Consider the following 16,248-nt stretch of genomic DNA (forward strand, 5'->3'; position numbering starts at 1 on the left):
TGACACAAGAGAAAAACTAAATGAAAGTCTGGTTACTATATCCTCCTTCCCTCCCCCAAAACAAAATGAAATGACATCAGGCCGGGCACAGTGGCTCATGCCTATAATCCCAGCACTTTGGGAGGCTGAGGTGGGTGGATCACTTGAGCCAAGGAGTTAGTGACCAGCCTGGGCAACATGGTGAGACTCCATCTCTTTGGCTGGGGCGGTGGGGGAGAAGAGATCTGAAAATGCAATAAATCGATGGAAGAGAATTGTTTATTTGAATGGACACTATAAAAACCAAAGATTCTTTTATTTTTACAAGATTCTTTACTAGACCCATGGTTCTAAGAAGCAATAAGACTAAATTGTGGAAATTATAGCTAAAACGAACAACAGAACTTTTTAATGAAACTCTTAAAGACCTGAAAAAGCCTTATTTCAAAAACAGCAAAAATTTTAGGACTTCTATATTATACAATATTTTTCCTTAAGTGGCTAAGAATATTAAATTATTCTTAAAGAATATCAAAATTATTTGACTCAAGAATTGACAAAAAATAAAGTGCAGGAAAAGCACAGAAAAATTCAAGAATATTCAGTGTCACCACCTATAACTCCCATTCTGTCACATAAAACATTGCTTAATGCCATTGAAAATACCAAGTTCTGAACTGTCTAATACAGGAGTTTTTCTGTAAAGGGCTAGATAGGAGAAGCTTTGTTTTGAATTTACTCACAATGATGAGCTGGTCTTTTGTTTTTTTACTTGTATCTCTGGCATTAGCATTTTTCTGGATATTGGTCTGTTTCAAGAAGTTGATAGATCCCACAGAAAGCTGTTCTTCACCTAAAGATCTTGACACAGAAAGTTGATTAATATCATATAAATTTGATAAATATCATAATTTGATATATAAGTTGATAAATATATAAATTTATAATTTTTGAGGAATTACAAGGGAAATAAAGCAGACATTTAACAGAGTACCTTGCAATTTTTAGTGCTTTCTGACATTAACTTGATGAGATAATAGGGACAGGAATAATGAGAAATCTGAGGCCCACTCAGAGAGGGTCAGTAATTTACTCAAGGTAAAGTAACTAGTAAAGGGCAGCATTAACACTCAAATCCTGGTCCTCTGACTCCAAGTCCCAGGGACTTTCTTCTACAATATCAAATGCACACAGATGCACACTTTGGAAATTGACTTCACCCTTTAAAAAAAGATTTTTTTGCTTTATCAAATCTTAGGACAATATTTACCTATACAGTTATAAAGAAATTCCTGAGGTACTGGAGGAAATAAGTATAATACTGAACTTCACAGATCCACAGGAAATCAGAGTCACCATCATATTATGACCCAGCAACGTTTTACCTGGGCAATGAAGCTACTAAATTTGCTTTTCCTTATACCAAAAGCAGCATCTCACTACTCTGAAATTCTTAAGGAAAAAAAAAATTTAGGCTGGATAGATGTAGTTGAGACAACCTTTACCTATTAGGAAAGAATGCTGAGATTGACTTACAGAGGTTGCAAACCGGAGCCCCTCAGGCCAAATCTAGCTAGCAGATATGTTTTGGTTGACCCATATGTTATTTAAAACTTTGGATTAGCCTCCAATATTTTAAAATTTAGAGATTTCACTTAAAAATGTGTATTTCCAATATTAAAAGAGACACTGTAAGATCACTAAACCTCTATTCCATCAAAGAATCTACAAGTTCGAACTTGGAATAGCACAACCCCTTTTAAGTGGGCAATTCTTCAGCTGGCCCTAGTCTCCACCCAGCCTGCTGGTTCTGTAGGTACTGAGTTTGTAACCCTTGCCTTGTAATGAAAGGACCTTGGTTTTCCAGGGACCAAAGGAGTAGAAATCCCTAAAGAGTATAAGTAAATAAGGAAAAAAAAAAACCAAAACCCTAGTGCCCAAAGAGGTTCAAACAAGGGAAAAAAAAAAACCTGATAAAGTAGAAAAAAAAAAAGTGGAGCATTAGCTCTACTGCATTAAGCTAAGTCAAGCCGTCTTGTTACCATTTGTCTGATAAGTAGTTTTCAAATTGACTTGACAAAGCTATGCTAAGAAATACATTTCACATGACTAGTACAGACATAAAACCAAAGTTTCACTAAATATACTTGCTGTGTGAGAGATACACTATTCCACTAAAAATAAATGCTATTGTTGGAGGCCCAAAGAATGAGCGTTGTGACCAATTCAGTATACCACTGGAGGCCATATGAGCAAACAGCAAACTGTTCTCATGAATGCAGGTTGCTGGCAAACTGACCAACTGCGTCTGCCACCCAGAAGGAATGCTGAGGGCAGTCATGCCCAGGCACAGTGTTTCTTGCCATTATCTACAGGCACATTTGAAGCTTGTTAACAATCATGTGAACCTGTGATAAATCATGCAGCTGACCTTTACCTCCTCCTCCCTGCTGTTTCTATCCAATAAATATGAAAGGCTGTAGAAGCTCAGGGCCCTTGCTCACTAGAAGCAAGAAGCTCCCAACCCCTTCTTTAAAAAGATCCTTTTGTCTTTGTCTTCATTTCTGTGTTCGTCCACCTTCGTTCAGTCCCATAGTAACTGTCACAAGATATGACACCCTAAACTGGTCTGACGAACTACTAATGGGCTGCTACCTACAGTATGAAAAAACACTTGTCCAAGTTACTGACCCTTTTCACCTTATGCAGACTTTGCTAACTCAGCTCTCCCTGACCCTGCATGCGTGATAGCCACCTCTTTGCTTCCATTTTAGCAATTGTTTAACACTATACTATACTTGTTTAAATGTCTACCCTCCTCTAACCATAACCTCGATAGTAGACCACGTTAATTATCTTCACATCTCTAGAACTCAGTATAGCTCAATAGCATGTGATACTCTCTAAATGTTCATTGAATGAATTTTAAAAACCAAAAAACAAATGTGAGACTAAGCACTTTGAGAATCTGTAATCTATCTGAAGTAACAGATTAAATCTCAAATTGCTGATAACTGACATTTTGGAGTCTACAAAAAGAGCAATATCATATTATTTAACAAATAGTATCCCACTGTCTTTTTTTTTTTTTTTTTTTTTTTTGAGACAGAGTCTTGCTCTGTCGCCCAAGCTGGAGTGCAGTGGCGTGATCTTGGCTCACTGCAACCTCCACCTCCTGGGTTCAAGCTAGTCTCCTGTCTCAGCTTCCTGAATAGCTGGGATTATAGGCATGCCCCATCATTCCCAGCTAATTTCTGTATTTTTAGTAAAGATGGGGTTTCACCATGTTGGCCTAGTCTCAAACTCCTGATCTCAGGTGATCCACCCACCTCGGCCTCCCAAAGTGCTGGGATTACAGGCGTGAACCACAGACCCTGGCCTGTCTCTTTATACTAGACTAAATTAGTATACACTTTTATCAGTTAATTGTGGTAGGCTTCTGCTATGGTTTGAGCATGTCCCCCAAAATTTATGTGTGAAAATTTAATCTCCAGTGCAACAGTTCTGGGAGGTGGGGCCTAATAAGAGGTGTTTAGCTCATGATGGCTCCACCTTCATGAATGAATTAATGTTGATTATTGAAGGACGTGAGGCTGCAAGCCAAGCTCTCTTGTTCTGCCTTCTGCCATGGGATCATGCAGCAAGAAGGCACCCACCAGATGTGGCTGCTTGATCTTGGACTTCTCAGCCTCCAGAACTGTGAGCCAAATAAATTTCTGTCCATTATAAATTACCTAGTCCATGGTATTCTGTGATAGCAACACAAAATGAACTAAGACAGCTCCCATCTTCAATAAACGGTCATGAAAGATGACAACACAGGTGAAAAATGGGAAAGGTGAGAAAAACTAGAAACAAACTTTTGAAGAGGAAAAGCTGCCCACTCAACCTAGTCACTGAGGCAATTTAAGGTGAGGTGCTCTGAGAGTAAGGAAAATGTAGCCAGGAAGTTCCTTAGTTAATATCTGGAGTTATTTATAATCAAATGGAGAGAGAAGGATCAAAGCTACTTAGGAAGATGTTTAGACTATAAGAAACTACTTTTTCAGAGCTGTGCTGCCTATCATGCTCCCTATCCATCCGTGCCTCCCCCATTGCAGTCTTTAGTTTTGAATACGATATTGGTAGCTTCAGCTACACTTTATGATAACATTAAGCTGCTGCAAGTTACTTACTCCTCCAGCCAGCTTTCTCATCTACAAAATGGGGTAACAATGGTACCTACATCATGAAGTTGTGAATGCTTATTAAATTGTAGCTACTATACTATCACCCAGGGAAGGCAATATAACCCAATGGGCATTTGGTTCAGATATAGATTCTAGTCCTGGTCCTGGCATCTAATAGCTGTGCAACTGTAGCTAAACTACTAACAGTTTTTTAGGCTAAAAATAGAATAATAGTATCTACCTTCAAATTTGTTGTGAAAATTAAGATAATAGATACAAAAGCTACTTATTACGGGTAAGGTATTATATGTTAGCAATTACTCTTACTCAAGCATATAAAGAGCTTTTCCATCTCTCAACTCTTAAGTTCTTATGTTTCCATGAGGGACTGATTTCATCACCCTATTCTCAATATTATTCTCCTATTCCCCTTAGTGAGGAAGAAAAAAAAACTCCCCAAATTAAGTAGCACGAGACTGAAAAAGAGACCCAGAGGACCTGTGTAATTCATAAGGCTTGAACTTTAAAACAGTAACAATTCTCACCTTTTTGAATTGACTGAAGATGCACTGAAGATTGGATAGACAGTGGACTTAGGAGAAACTGGTAGGGGAAAAATTGTGATAATGTGTATTACCAAATAAAATCAAAGCTTTAATTCATAAGATTTCAAAGGTTAATTAAGACAAAATACTACTCAAGATCGAGATTTAACAAAGAGGCAAAGGTAATCCCATGGAGGAAAAACAGTCCTCAACAAATGGTGCTGGACCAATTAAACGTCCACATGCAAAAAAAATTACACCTATTCAAACCTTATGTAAACTTAACTCAAATGGATCACAGATCTAAATGTAAAACTATGATCAGGCATGGTGGCTCATGCCTGTAATCCCAACACTTTAGGAGACCAAAAACGGGAGGATCGCCTAAGGCCAGGAGTTCAAGACAAGTCTGGGCAACTTAGCGAGACTGTGTTTCTACAAAAAAATTAATAATAAAGTAAAAACATAAAACTAGAAAACTTCTAGAAAAAATATTAGGGAAAAATCTTCATGAACTTGGATTGGGTAATAAGTTTTTACACACAACACCAAAAGCATAATACATTTATAAAAAATTAATTTAGACTACCAAATTTAAAAATTTTGCTCTACAAAAATAGAGAATGAAAAGACAAGCCACAGATTGAGGGGAGAAAATATTTGCAATCACATATCTGATCAAAAACTTGTATCCAGAATATATAAAGAATTCTTATGGTATGCCAACAGTTCAGTGATAAATGGGAATTACTACTGATATATCCAACAACATGGATGAACCTTAAATGTATTACTAAGTGAAATAAGCCAGACCCCAAAGGATACATATGTATAATGTTTTTCCTGGAAAAGGTAAAACTATAGAAATAAAAAGCAGATTAATGGTTGCCACGGGACTGCGGGGAAGGACAGTAACAACAAAATGTAGCCATAGGGAAATTTTAGGGTGAAGGAACTGTTCTGTATGGTACTGTAATGGCTAATACATAATTCTATACATTTGATAAAACCCACAGAACTGTAAAAATCACAAAGAATGAACTTCAATGTATATCAAATGAGGAAAAAATATGTATAAATATCAACCAGGCTATTGAGGTAGCCTAAGATGGAATGCATACTGTGAGAAATGAACCTAACTATATTAGAACTGTACAGCATAACGACACCAAAGGAGGTGGGGGAAAAAGAGAAGCTGGCCTAAGTAACTTCAGCAAATGGTGTTTTAACTAGAAGTTATAAGGATAAAGACAAAAAGACACTACTTAAAATTGCACTCTAGGCCGAGTGCAGTGGCTCACGCCTATAATCCTAGAAAATATGTATATTATTTAATATATATATTATTTAACTATATATGGAATTCCACAAAGGGAAAAAATTGAAAAGATACCACATTTAGAAAAGAATGGCATGAGTTGATACAGGATTCCACAAAAGCTTACTTCGGCAATAATTACATATAGAAAAAGAGACTGAATTAGATATGATTCATCTCAACCTCAACATGAACAATGAGATGAAAGGTAAGGGAGGCCGAGGCAGGTGGATCACTTGAAGTCAGGAGTTCGAGACCAGCCTGCCCAACATGGCGAAACTCCATCTCTACTAAAAATACAAAAAAATTAGCCGGGCATGGTGGTAGACACCTGTAATGCCAGGTACTCGGGAGGCTGAGGTAGGAGAATTGCTAGAACCCTAGAGGCAGAGGTTGCAGTGAGCTGAGATTGCGCCATTGCACTACAGCCTGGGTGACAGAGTGAGACTCTGTCTCAAAGAGAAAAAAAAAATTGCACTCTAATTGGTTAATATATTTCTCACAGGGGTATGAATTAACAATTACGAAACTGTTTTACATGTTTACTGGGACAGAACAAGTAAGTAGGTGAATAGTGAATAGTAGGAACTAAGTTCCTCACTGTCTGAGAGGGAAGTTACAGATGAAAAAAGGATAGAATAAATCCTGGAGTACTAGATTAGAGTTGGAGATATCAACGTCCAGTTGGCAATATGCAAACAAAGAAATAAGACAGAAATGTCACAGACAAGACTAAAAACACATTACATTTAAACATAATACAGTACCTTGGATTGGATACTGGGACAGAAAGAAAACATTAATAGAAGATTCCAAATAAAGTTTAGTTAACAGTAATATACTACTACCAATACTTGGTAAACTCCAAATAAAGTCTAGTGTTTATGGCCAGGCACAGTGGCTCATGCCTATAATCCCAGCCCTCTGGGAGGCTGAGGCGGGTGGATTACTTGAGGTCAGGAGTTTGAAACCAGCATGGCCAACATGGTGAAACCCCATCTTAACAAAAATTAGCCGGGCATGGTGGTAGATGCTCTGTAGTCCCAGCTACTTGGGAGGCTGAGGCGGGAGAAATGCTTGAACCCTGGAGGCAGAGGCTGCAGTGAGCCGAGATGGTGCCACTGCACTCCAGCCTGAGCAACACAGCAAAACTCCATCTCAAAAAAAAAAAAAAAAAAAAAAAAATTATATACCAATACCAGTTTCTTAGTTTTGACAAAGGTATTATAACATAAGATGTTAAGAATTGAGGTAACAGGGTAAGAGATACACTGCTATTCTCTGTACTTTAACTTTTCTGTAAATCTAAAATTATGGCAAAATAAACAGTCTATTAAAAGAAAAGACCAAAGTTAAAACAGCGACTGATTTGAGGAAAATAGTAAGTTGAGAGTGAGCTAAAAAAACAAACTTTAACTTTGCACTGAAAAATAATTAGAGCTCTTCCTCTAGAAATAAGACCAAGGCAGGTGACAGTCTGAGCTGCTATGGGTAAGTTACTTAACCCAAGTCCATTTCCTCATCTATAAATGGGCATATCAGGACCTACAGTAGTTGGGAGAATTAAATGATACACTGTAGTTATTAAGTAATAAACTTTTGGTCTTTTTATATAACTTTCATGATTTCTGCCATATCCTTATACCATTGTATCATTTTTATTCACTATTTTTCTTTAAATTGACTTAGACAATGTACTAAAATATATCTTATTTTTTTTGAGACGGAGTCTCGCTCTGTCACCCAGGCTGGAGTGCAGTGGCGCGATCTTCGCTCACTGCAAGCTCTGCCTCCCGGGTTCACGCCATTCTCCTGCCTCAGCCTCCCGAGTAGCTGGGACTACAGGCACCCGCCACCACGCCCAGCTAATTTTTTTGTATTTTTAGTACAGACAGGGTTTCACCGTGTTCACCAGGATGGTAAAATATATTTCAAAAGAAAAATTTATAACTATTGTAAGTAGATGGCATTGTTTTTCTGTTGTATGTTCTATTGTACCAGTGCTTTGAGCACAATCTATGAAAAACATAACGTATACTAAATACTTAGCACTGCCTGATATATATTCAGCACTCAGTAAATATTAGTTATTAGCATCACATCTCAGAATCATAAACAGCTTTATGTATTCATAATTTAGTAAGCTATTTAATTGAACACTGACAGCATAAATTAGGAATAGGATTTCAGAACTGACAGGAATTTAAATATTAACTTTAACTCTTTAGAGATCTCTTCCTAGATCATACAGCTAATTAGCAGTAAACCTAGACAAAAATCTCATGGTTCCTGATGCTTAATTTCAGTGTCATTTATAAGACTTGGTAAGTTCTGCTCACAACTGGGCTTTGATCACAAATACACATAATAGTTTAACTTACATTGTTTTGGGTGAAAGATAGAGTAGGTATGATTTTTTAACGAGAACACTCAACTCTAGAGAGCTTAAGTAACTTGGCCACAGCCATAGACCAATTAAGCCTAATATTTTGTCTACAATTTTAACCTAGGATCTTGTTTCTTGTTTTTCAAAATGCAATGCACTGCTTTACTACAGAAAACAGTGTCACAGAGATAAAAACCAAGATACTAACTACAGGCACACTACTGAAGAAAGAAAGATCCAAAAATTATTATAAGAATTATTATTATATAACATATGTAATAAAGCATTAAGTAGTTAAATTCATGCTAGTTTTCTCTTACTTGTCTTATTCTCACCAAGAGAATCCTCTGAAGGAAAATTCTCATTTTTATCAACTTTATGTTCCTTTGACGAAACTCTGTCATCTGATGAATCCTGAAAATAGGTTAAAAAAAAAAAAGGAACAAATCTAATTTTTAACTGTTTTCTAGTGAATGAATCCCAGATCTATTTCTAAAACAAAATATTTGGTTTATTATGAATTACATTTCATAATGTGATTTTCAATCGTCAAACTATTTTTAGGAAAACTTCCCCTGTATTCACCACATGTACATTATCTTTTAAAAGCCAGAGTATGGCAGGATGCGGTGGCTCATGCCTGTAATCCCAGCACTTTGGGAGACCGAGGTGGGTGGATCACGAGGTCAAGGGATTGAGACCATCCTGGCTAACACAGTGAAACCGTCTCTACTAAAAATACAAAAATTAGCTGGGCTTGGTGGCACACACCTGTAGTCCCAGCTACTTGGTAGGCTGAGGCAGGAGAATCGCTTGAACCCAGGAGGCGGAGGTTGCAACGAGCCAAGATCATGCCACTGCACTCCAGCCTGGCGACAGAGCAAGACTCCATCTCAAAAGAAAAAAAGCCAGAGTACACATGTTGTAATGTCATCCTCTCAAAAACGTGTTATACTTCCTGATAGAGACGGCAGAATTATTACAGACCATCACTTCCATAATGAAATGCACAAAAAAGTCAGTAAAAATGGCAAAAATTTCCCCAGCAGCCACCAAACTGGAAACGGACAACTTTTTGCCATGAACTTTTAAAATGAGCAGCTAAGGAAAGAATAACTTTCTAGAGTCACTGGAGAGTAGCAGGAATGTGGGAAACGCAAAGTAGAAAAAATCCTGACAGATCTCCCTCATACTAATTTGGGAATTACTAGGGAATATAGGGAATATACGGCTTGGGGAAAAAGGAAAAACCTCTTGGTTAAAGTACAACTTCTACTACTCAAAACCATAATATCCCAGCAGAGGTGGGATAACCCATCAGTTTAACACTTTTCAGGGCTCCATGAGTTGGGGAAAGGGCATCCTCATGAAAATCAGATTCACCAGCCGGGCATGGTGGCTCACACCTGTAATCTCAGCACTTTGGGAGACCAAGGCAGGTGGATCACGAAGTCAGGAGTTCAAGACCAGCCTGGCCGAGAGGGTGAAACCCCATCTCTACTAAAAATACAAAAATTAGCCAGGCATGTAGGCAGGTGCCTGTAATCCCAGCTACTTGGCAGGCTGAGGTGAAGAATTGCTTGAACCCGGGAGGCACATGTTGCAGTGAGCCGTCTCAAAATAAAAAAACAGGCCAGGCACGGTGGCTCAAGCCCATAATCCCAGCACTTTGGGAGGCCGAGACGGGCAGATCACGAAGTCAGGAGATTGAGACCATCCTGGCTAACACAGTGAAACCCCGTCTCTACTAAAAAATACAAAAAACTAGCCGGGTGTGGTGGCGCGCACCTGTAGTCCCAGCTACTCGGGTGGCTGAGGCAGGAGAATGGCGTGAACCTGGGAGGGTGAGCTTGCAGTGAGCTGAGATCCGGCCACAGCACTCCAGCCTGGGTGACAGAGCAAGACTCTGTCTCAAAAAATAAAATAAAATAAAAATAAAAATAAAAAAACAGAAAATCAGATTCGCCCTTAGCTAGGAGAGGTGAATTCTAGACATGGGTATTTATCAGTATCCTGAGAGAGCATAGCCCCTTTCCACAAATTTAAAATGACAAAAGCCCAACCTCCCAAACTACTGAAAACTAACTCAATACCAAACCCGTCAAGTGAAGCTAAGAAAATGAAAATAAGACAGAAAAGAGAATTACAGAATTCTGTTACACTGCTTACAGAGAACTCATCAGGTCACCATTCATTTGGTACACCACCAGGCTGTACCAAATCATCATCATCATCATCATCAGGAGATGCATGGGGAAACTGCAGATTCTTCCTTTGTTTTACTGGATTGAGACAATTTTAGCTTGAGTTATGCCCCAAACTTTCAAAAAACGTAATTTTCATATAAATGTATAGGTATAAAGCACAGTTTAATAAATTTTGATAAAGCTTACTCTTGTAATCAAAATCCCTACCAAGACACAGAAGTGTTTTGTTGATATAAACAGAAAATGAATTAGTAAAATTAGACTGTCATGGCTTAGCCAGCAAGAGCCTATCGCATTTAACAATCTACTTGGCCATATCTGATAAACAGGAAAAAAAAAATATTTACAGTGAGGACTAAAAACTTAAATGCCTTACAAGGGCAGCAGTAAGTAAAATTATCAAAACTAAACTGATCTAAATAGATATACACTGACTTAGAGAAATGAAGAGCCCGTATTTGTCAAATGGTATGATACTCAGCCTGATATTCAGCTGATTATTGCCATGTAGAAATGAAGGCTCAGCTTTCAATATTTCATGAGACACCAGAAATTTCTTGTATATATATATTTTGTATATATAATTTTGGCTCCAATTTTAAAATTATGTAGGCCAAGCAAAACATTTATGGGCAAGATTTGGTTTACTGGCCACCAGTTTATAATCTTTGCCACTGAGGTTTGAAATTTAGGTGATTACAAGAGATATGAACTGGGGTTGAATTTGAGAGAAGTGAGTGAGGAAGGCAATGATGAGAGGTGGGTTAGGAAAGACATGACTATAAGCCTGAGTGTACTGGGTATCACATAAGCCTACCATTTCTCCAGCTACAAGGGTTGTGATGTATATAAACAAGCCACCACAGACATGGAAGCCCTGATCTGGGAGACAACCTTTCTTAAGGCTGCTTCAGTGGCTTTCTGCCCCTAGCTGCCCCACAGAACCCAACTTTTTTTCTGATGAAGGTTATAGACAGGAGATCAGCAATAGAAGTTCTAGACCAGCATGGTCTAATATGGTAGCCACCAGCTACATGTACCTATTGAGAACTTAAAATGGGGCCGGGCCAGGTGCACTGGTTCACACCCATAATCCCAGCAATTTGGGAGGGTGAGGCAGGTGGATCACTGTAGCCCAGTAGTGCGAGACCAGCCTGGGCAACATGGTGAAATCCCAGCCTCTACAAAAAAATGCAAGAATTAGCCAGGTGAGGTGGTGTGCACCTATAGTACCAGCTACTTGGTAGGATTACTTGAGTCTAGGAGGTTAAGGCTGTAGTGGGCAGTATTTGTGCCACTGCTCTCCAGCCTGGGTCACAAAGACAGACCCCATCTCAAAATAAATAAATAAATAAACTCCTTACATAACTAAACACTGCTATCTGGCTTTATAAAAGCAGTCCAGAAAATAAAATTTATTCAGCTATGTCATACTAAAGTTTTATTATATAGCCATTTTTAAAGTGATATATTTAGCTTTACCTTTATTAATTCCTCTTGATTTTTACTGCTTGCACTTAGTCCAATGTTCAATTTCTCTTCTAGGATCAAGCACTTTGGCACTTGCCTTGTCTCAAAAGCTTTTTTTTCACTGACAGTCTTTACATCAGAATCTTCGATCACTTCTGATTTATTCTTTTGGGTGAGTCCCCGTGACAGCTCATTTTCCAGGGACCATTTTCTAAGAGAGGATTTTTTTCTACTAACAAAAAATGCTGCTCCACTCTGGAGTGTAACTTGTGGTTTTATTTTTTGGCTTAGAACCCGAGGAGCACTGGGATTATTTTCAGCTGAATGACAATTATTTTCTTTCTCCATAATTGGCTTATAGATTACTCGATTTTGCTTGGGATTTCTAGAATTCCTTGATACAGGCTTGACGTGTCTATACCTTGGTTGATACTTAGCAGTTAAACTCTTCTGTGGTTTTTTGTTGTTCTTCTTGGAACAGACTGGTTTTACCTGCATTTTTTCTGTCACAATGGGAAAAGATATATCTTCATCATTAGTTTTTAGACAAGTAGATCTACTCTCTTTATTAGCTTCTCTCCAGTGGATTGAGGTACCACTTATTTTGGTTTGTAAAAAGATACAGTGGACACAGAAGATTTAAATTGTGAGCCTTGATTTGCTGATGGCAGTCTATTTATTTCAGTTGTTTTGAGTGCACTTAAACAAAATGCCCTTGTTGAGAGCAATGCAGGTTTTCTTCATTTTTATCACTGTTTTGATTAAAACAGTGCTTTTTATTAGGTGATGGAAACAGATTTTCAGTGAAGTGTAAAAGGCTATAAAAAAAAAAGTCCATTAAGATTATTTTGTGTCAAAATTTACATAAATCTACTGCTAATAAGCTCTACTTATAGGTCATATTAATACATGTACCCCCAAACATACACACAATTTTCTATTAGTTTAACAGGATTCTCAAATTGTCTTTATCAAATAAAACATTCAAATATCTTCCCAAAGAGCCCAATGTTCATGAAACAAATACCATACACAAAGAAGCTTTGCTAGACATATACGCATGTGTTTTTAAAATCTATTTCTATGTGTTGGCCATATATAAATGATAGCTCATATATTTTGCTCTATTGTCTGTAAGTCCCCTATAATATTTGTCTGTAATGAACTGACCCCCTGGGGCTTTTCCTAGGTAGACTAATTAATATCTGAGTACACAAACTTTCTAGAATTGTTTTCCAGACAAGCATCAACTGTATGCAAGACACTATGTAAATATAGTAGGGGAATAGAAAGGAACAAGGGTAATAGCCAATCTGGTATATTTCTTAGCCATAGAAAATAGCTTTCTTCAATGGGCTGCTTCTATGTCAAAGAAAAAAACAAAAACCAAAAAAACAGCCTTCTTTGATTCCCTTGAAAAGGACTAAATAATTCGTTATGAAAACTTAATGTATTTCCTAGCTAGAATTAGAATATAGGTTATCAGGTTATCACTGTAGCCACAAGGAGTAGGCTAGTGGAAGAACAAAAATTTTAGAAAATAGGAGAGAACAAGAGAGACAAGGTGGATTTTTCTGAGAGTTTCTATTCGTAGGCTGAGCTTCACCTGTCACAGTTCAAAGAATCCTGTTTCCTCTTCCTTGGAGTAACAGCTGCCATTTTCTTTATTGAATTCCTAAAAGAAATGACAATAACCACATTCATCAAAATATTAAAGTCGCTTATCAAAATTACACCCCCTTTAATTAGTCTATTTCACACCAAGTTAAAACCCTATTTCCGGGAGGCCTTCTCGCCACTGCTCTCCTTCCACCCCTCCCCGGGTTACACGCGCTTGTTCTGCTTCCAGGCACACTATATTTCCCTAATAGTCCATTTAAGACATTTTCTTCTTGTTTCCCCATCTCAACAGCCTTCCATGAAGGCAGAGGCCGTTTGTAACTTTTCATCAGAGCCCCAGCAAGAAATGGGTGAAGCACAGTCCTCAGGCCATTTTCCTAGCTGAGGAGCCTGGAGCAAGCCGTTTGCTTCCCTTTTTATAAAAATCTCTTAAAGTCGTGAGGCTGCTGAAAACAAATGCAAGAATGCACGAGCAGGCGGCTATGTGGCTCGTCAGAGTTCATTTCCTTCCCCTTCCCTGGCATCAGGGAAATTCTCCCCAAAGCAGCACACAAGCGTTATTTCAAAGCCATTAATAAATGAACTGAAATGCCAGGGTCTCGGGAATTCAGGTCGAGCTGCGGCTTAAGGAATGGCCCCTCTGCGGCTAAGCGAGGAAAGGTAGGAGAGGAAAGCGTCCCAACCCTGAACCCGGTCAGGGAAACAAACAAACCCTAAACCCAAAACAAGGAAACGCCGACGTCGGGAAGATGGAAACCCCGGCGCCTGTGAGCGTGGAACGGGTGAGAATAGTGGCTTCTTCGGTCTCGGGGTCGCGGACCTGCCGAGCGCCAAGCAAAAGCTCTTTTCCTGTGACATTCGTCCCACGTCCCACAAGGTCTCCCCCTCGCCTCAGCCTTCCACAGCTCTGCCTCGGCCTACTTCAGAGGTTACCTGCGCCTCAGAACCCAGCAAACTCTCCTCAGCCCAGCCAGCTGCCGTGAGCGTCTTCAAATTATCGCGCGCCAGGCTAGGAGGAAGACCGCTGCGTTCCGATTGGCCACGGCTCAACGCTTCCAGGGACTGGCTCGGTGATTGGTGGAGCACCAGCCCTTACCCCGCCCACCCTGGTGGCTGTTTCCAAGATTCTCGCGCCCTGGTGAGGTGAAAAGCTCTGAGGGAAACCACGCCACCCACAATTCCCTGCAGCAACGCCGGGCTCCGTTCCCGGTGCCTTGTTTAGGTGCATTCTGGGAATTGTAGTTCTCGGCCCGGTTGACGTCGATGTACATTCTGGGGTCACTTGGGGTAAGAAATTTTTTTAAAATGGCCTCTCCAACGTGGCGACAGAGCAAGACTCCGTCTCGAAAATAAATAAATAAAATAAATAATAAAAATAAATAAATAATAAAGGCCTCTCCAAGATTCTGAATGCACTTATTTTTCACATTTGAAGCTAGTTTCACTTTTTAAATCAGTAACTTTAGGTTTCTATTCACTATTTTATTTTTAAAATTAAAATAAAAACTTAACACCTGCTATGTGCCAGATGATTTACATGTTTTGTTTCTTTTACTTCTCACCACAATCCATAAGGTATTAATATCTATTGCCATTCCCATTTTACAAGTAATACAACTGAGACCCCAAAACAATTGCTATTTACAGAACAGAGCTAAATTTTTACTTGGAAAACCAGAAAGTTCCTAAAACGGTTATTGTTAGCTATTGTTACTATCTTTGTGTCACTAGCTCCTGGTACAGTGTTTCTGGCACATTTTTAGTTTCAAATAAGTTTAGGGTTTTATGTTTATTTTTCAAATTTAATTTTCACAAATTTGCATGTCATCCTTGAGCAGGGGCCATGTTAATGTTCTCCGTATTATTCCAATTTTAGTATACATGCTGTCAAAGCGAGCACGTAAATAAATTTCCTTAAGTGATGCCCTCAATGTCATAGAATGAAGTCAGTGAGAGTGATTTAAGAGTATCAGTTTAAAAGGAAAGGCTGAGGCAAAAAAATAAGAATGTTGAGTTTGCTTGAGTTAAAGCGAGACAGCTGCCCAGAAGATTCCACCCCCCCCGACCCCCACCCTCCACCAGTAGCTTTGGATATGAGCTCTGTCCGGCCTTTGCTACAAGCAGGTTTTTAAAGACGAAAAAAGGGACAGGAAGTGGGCTGATACACAACTGTCAAGCATTCTCATTTATAGAAACTACATGCATCAGCGATTGGCTAGACATTGTTAAGCTGTAGGGTGTGGGTCATAGTGTCTTGTGTGACAGTGGTAGGTTAGTAGGTAGCTACTTGTGGCAGAAGCAGGTAGTTTCAGGAGATGAATATATAGCTCAAGGAGATAGTAGAACATGATGGGGTCTCATTTTAATACCTCTCCAGACCTAGTAATTAAAAGGACTCACATTCCTCAGATAAAAGTGCTTTCTCAAGAGAAATAATCAGGGCAAAACTAAGTGCTGCAGGAGCCTTACATGAGTATGATTATTCCTACTTTACAGCAGGAGTACCTCTGAGGTTCAGAGGTTTGGGATGGCAGGCCTTCGATTTAGCCAGAAC

At 38.9% G+C, this 16,248-nt stretch overlaps 1 protein-coding gene and 1 non-coding gene across 2 annotated transcripts in view; both read right to left on the bottom strand.

Annotated features, from left to right (window-relative positions):
- Positions 1–14,665, bottom strand: part of LOC115899663 (N-acetyltransferase ESCO2-like) — a 29,378-nt gene extending 14,713 nt beyond the window's left edge. Inside the window, 9 exon segments of the mRNA XM_030937868.1 lie at positions 723–840; positions 4,694–4,751; positions 8,718–8,811; positions 12,087–12,645; positions 12,647–12,684; positions 12,686–12,780; positions 12,783–12,892; positions 13,681–13,749; positions 14,628–14,665. Of these exon segments, the coding sequence (XP_030793728.1) occupies positions 723–840; positions 4,694–4,751; positions 8,718–8,811; positions 12,087–12,645; positions 12,647–12,684; positions 12,686–12,780; positions 12,783–12,892; positions 13,681–13,733 (1,125 nt within the window). The 5' untranslated portion in view covers positions 13,734–13,749; positions 14,628–14,665.
- An 827-nt stretch (positions 14,666–15,492) lies between these two features.
- LOC115899749 lies at positions 15,493–15,594 on the bottom strand. The gene has a single exon (XR_004059360.1). It is a non-coding gene; the product is annotated as a U6 spliceosomal RNA (small nuclear RNA).
- Positions 15,595–16,248: the final 654 nt, after the last annotated feature.

The sequence above is a fragment of the Rhinopithecus roxellana genome, chromosome 9, assembly GCF_007565055.1.
Source record: "Rhinopithecus roxellana isolate Shanxi Qingling chromosome 9, ASM756505v1, whole genome shotgun sequence".
Classification (NCBI taxonomy): Eukaryota; Metazoa; Chordata; class Mammalia; order Primates; family Cercopithecidae; genus Rhinopithecus; species Rhinopithecus roxellana.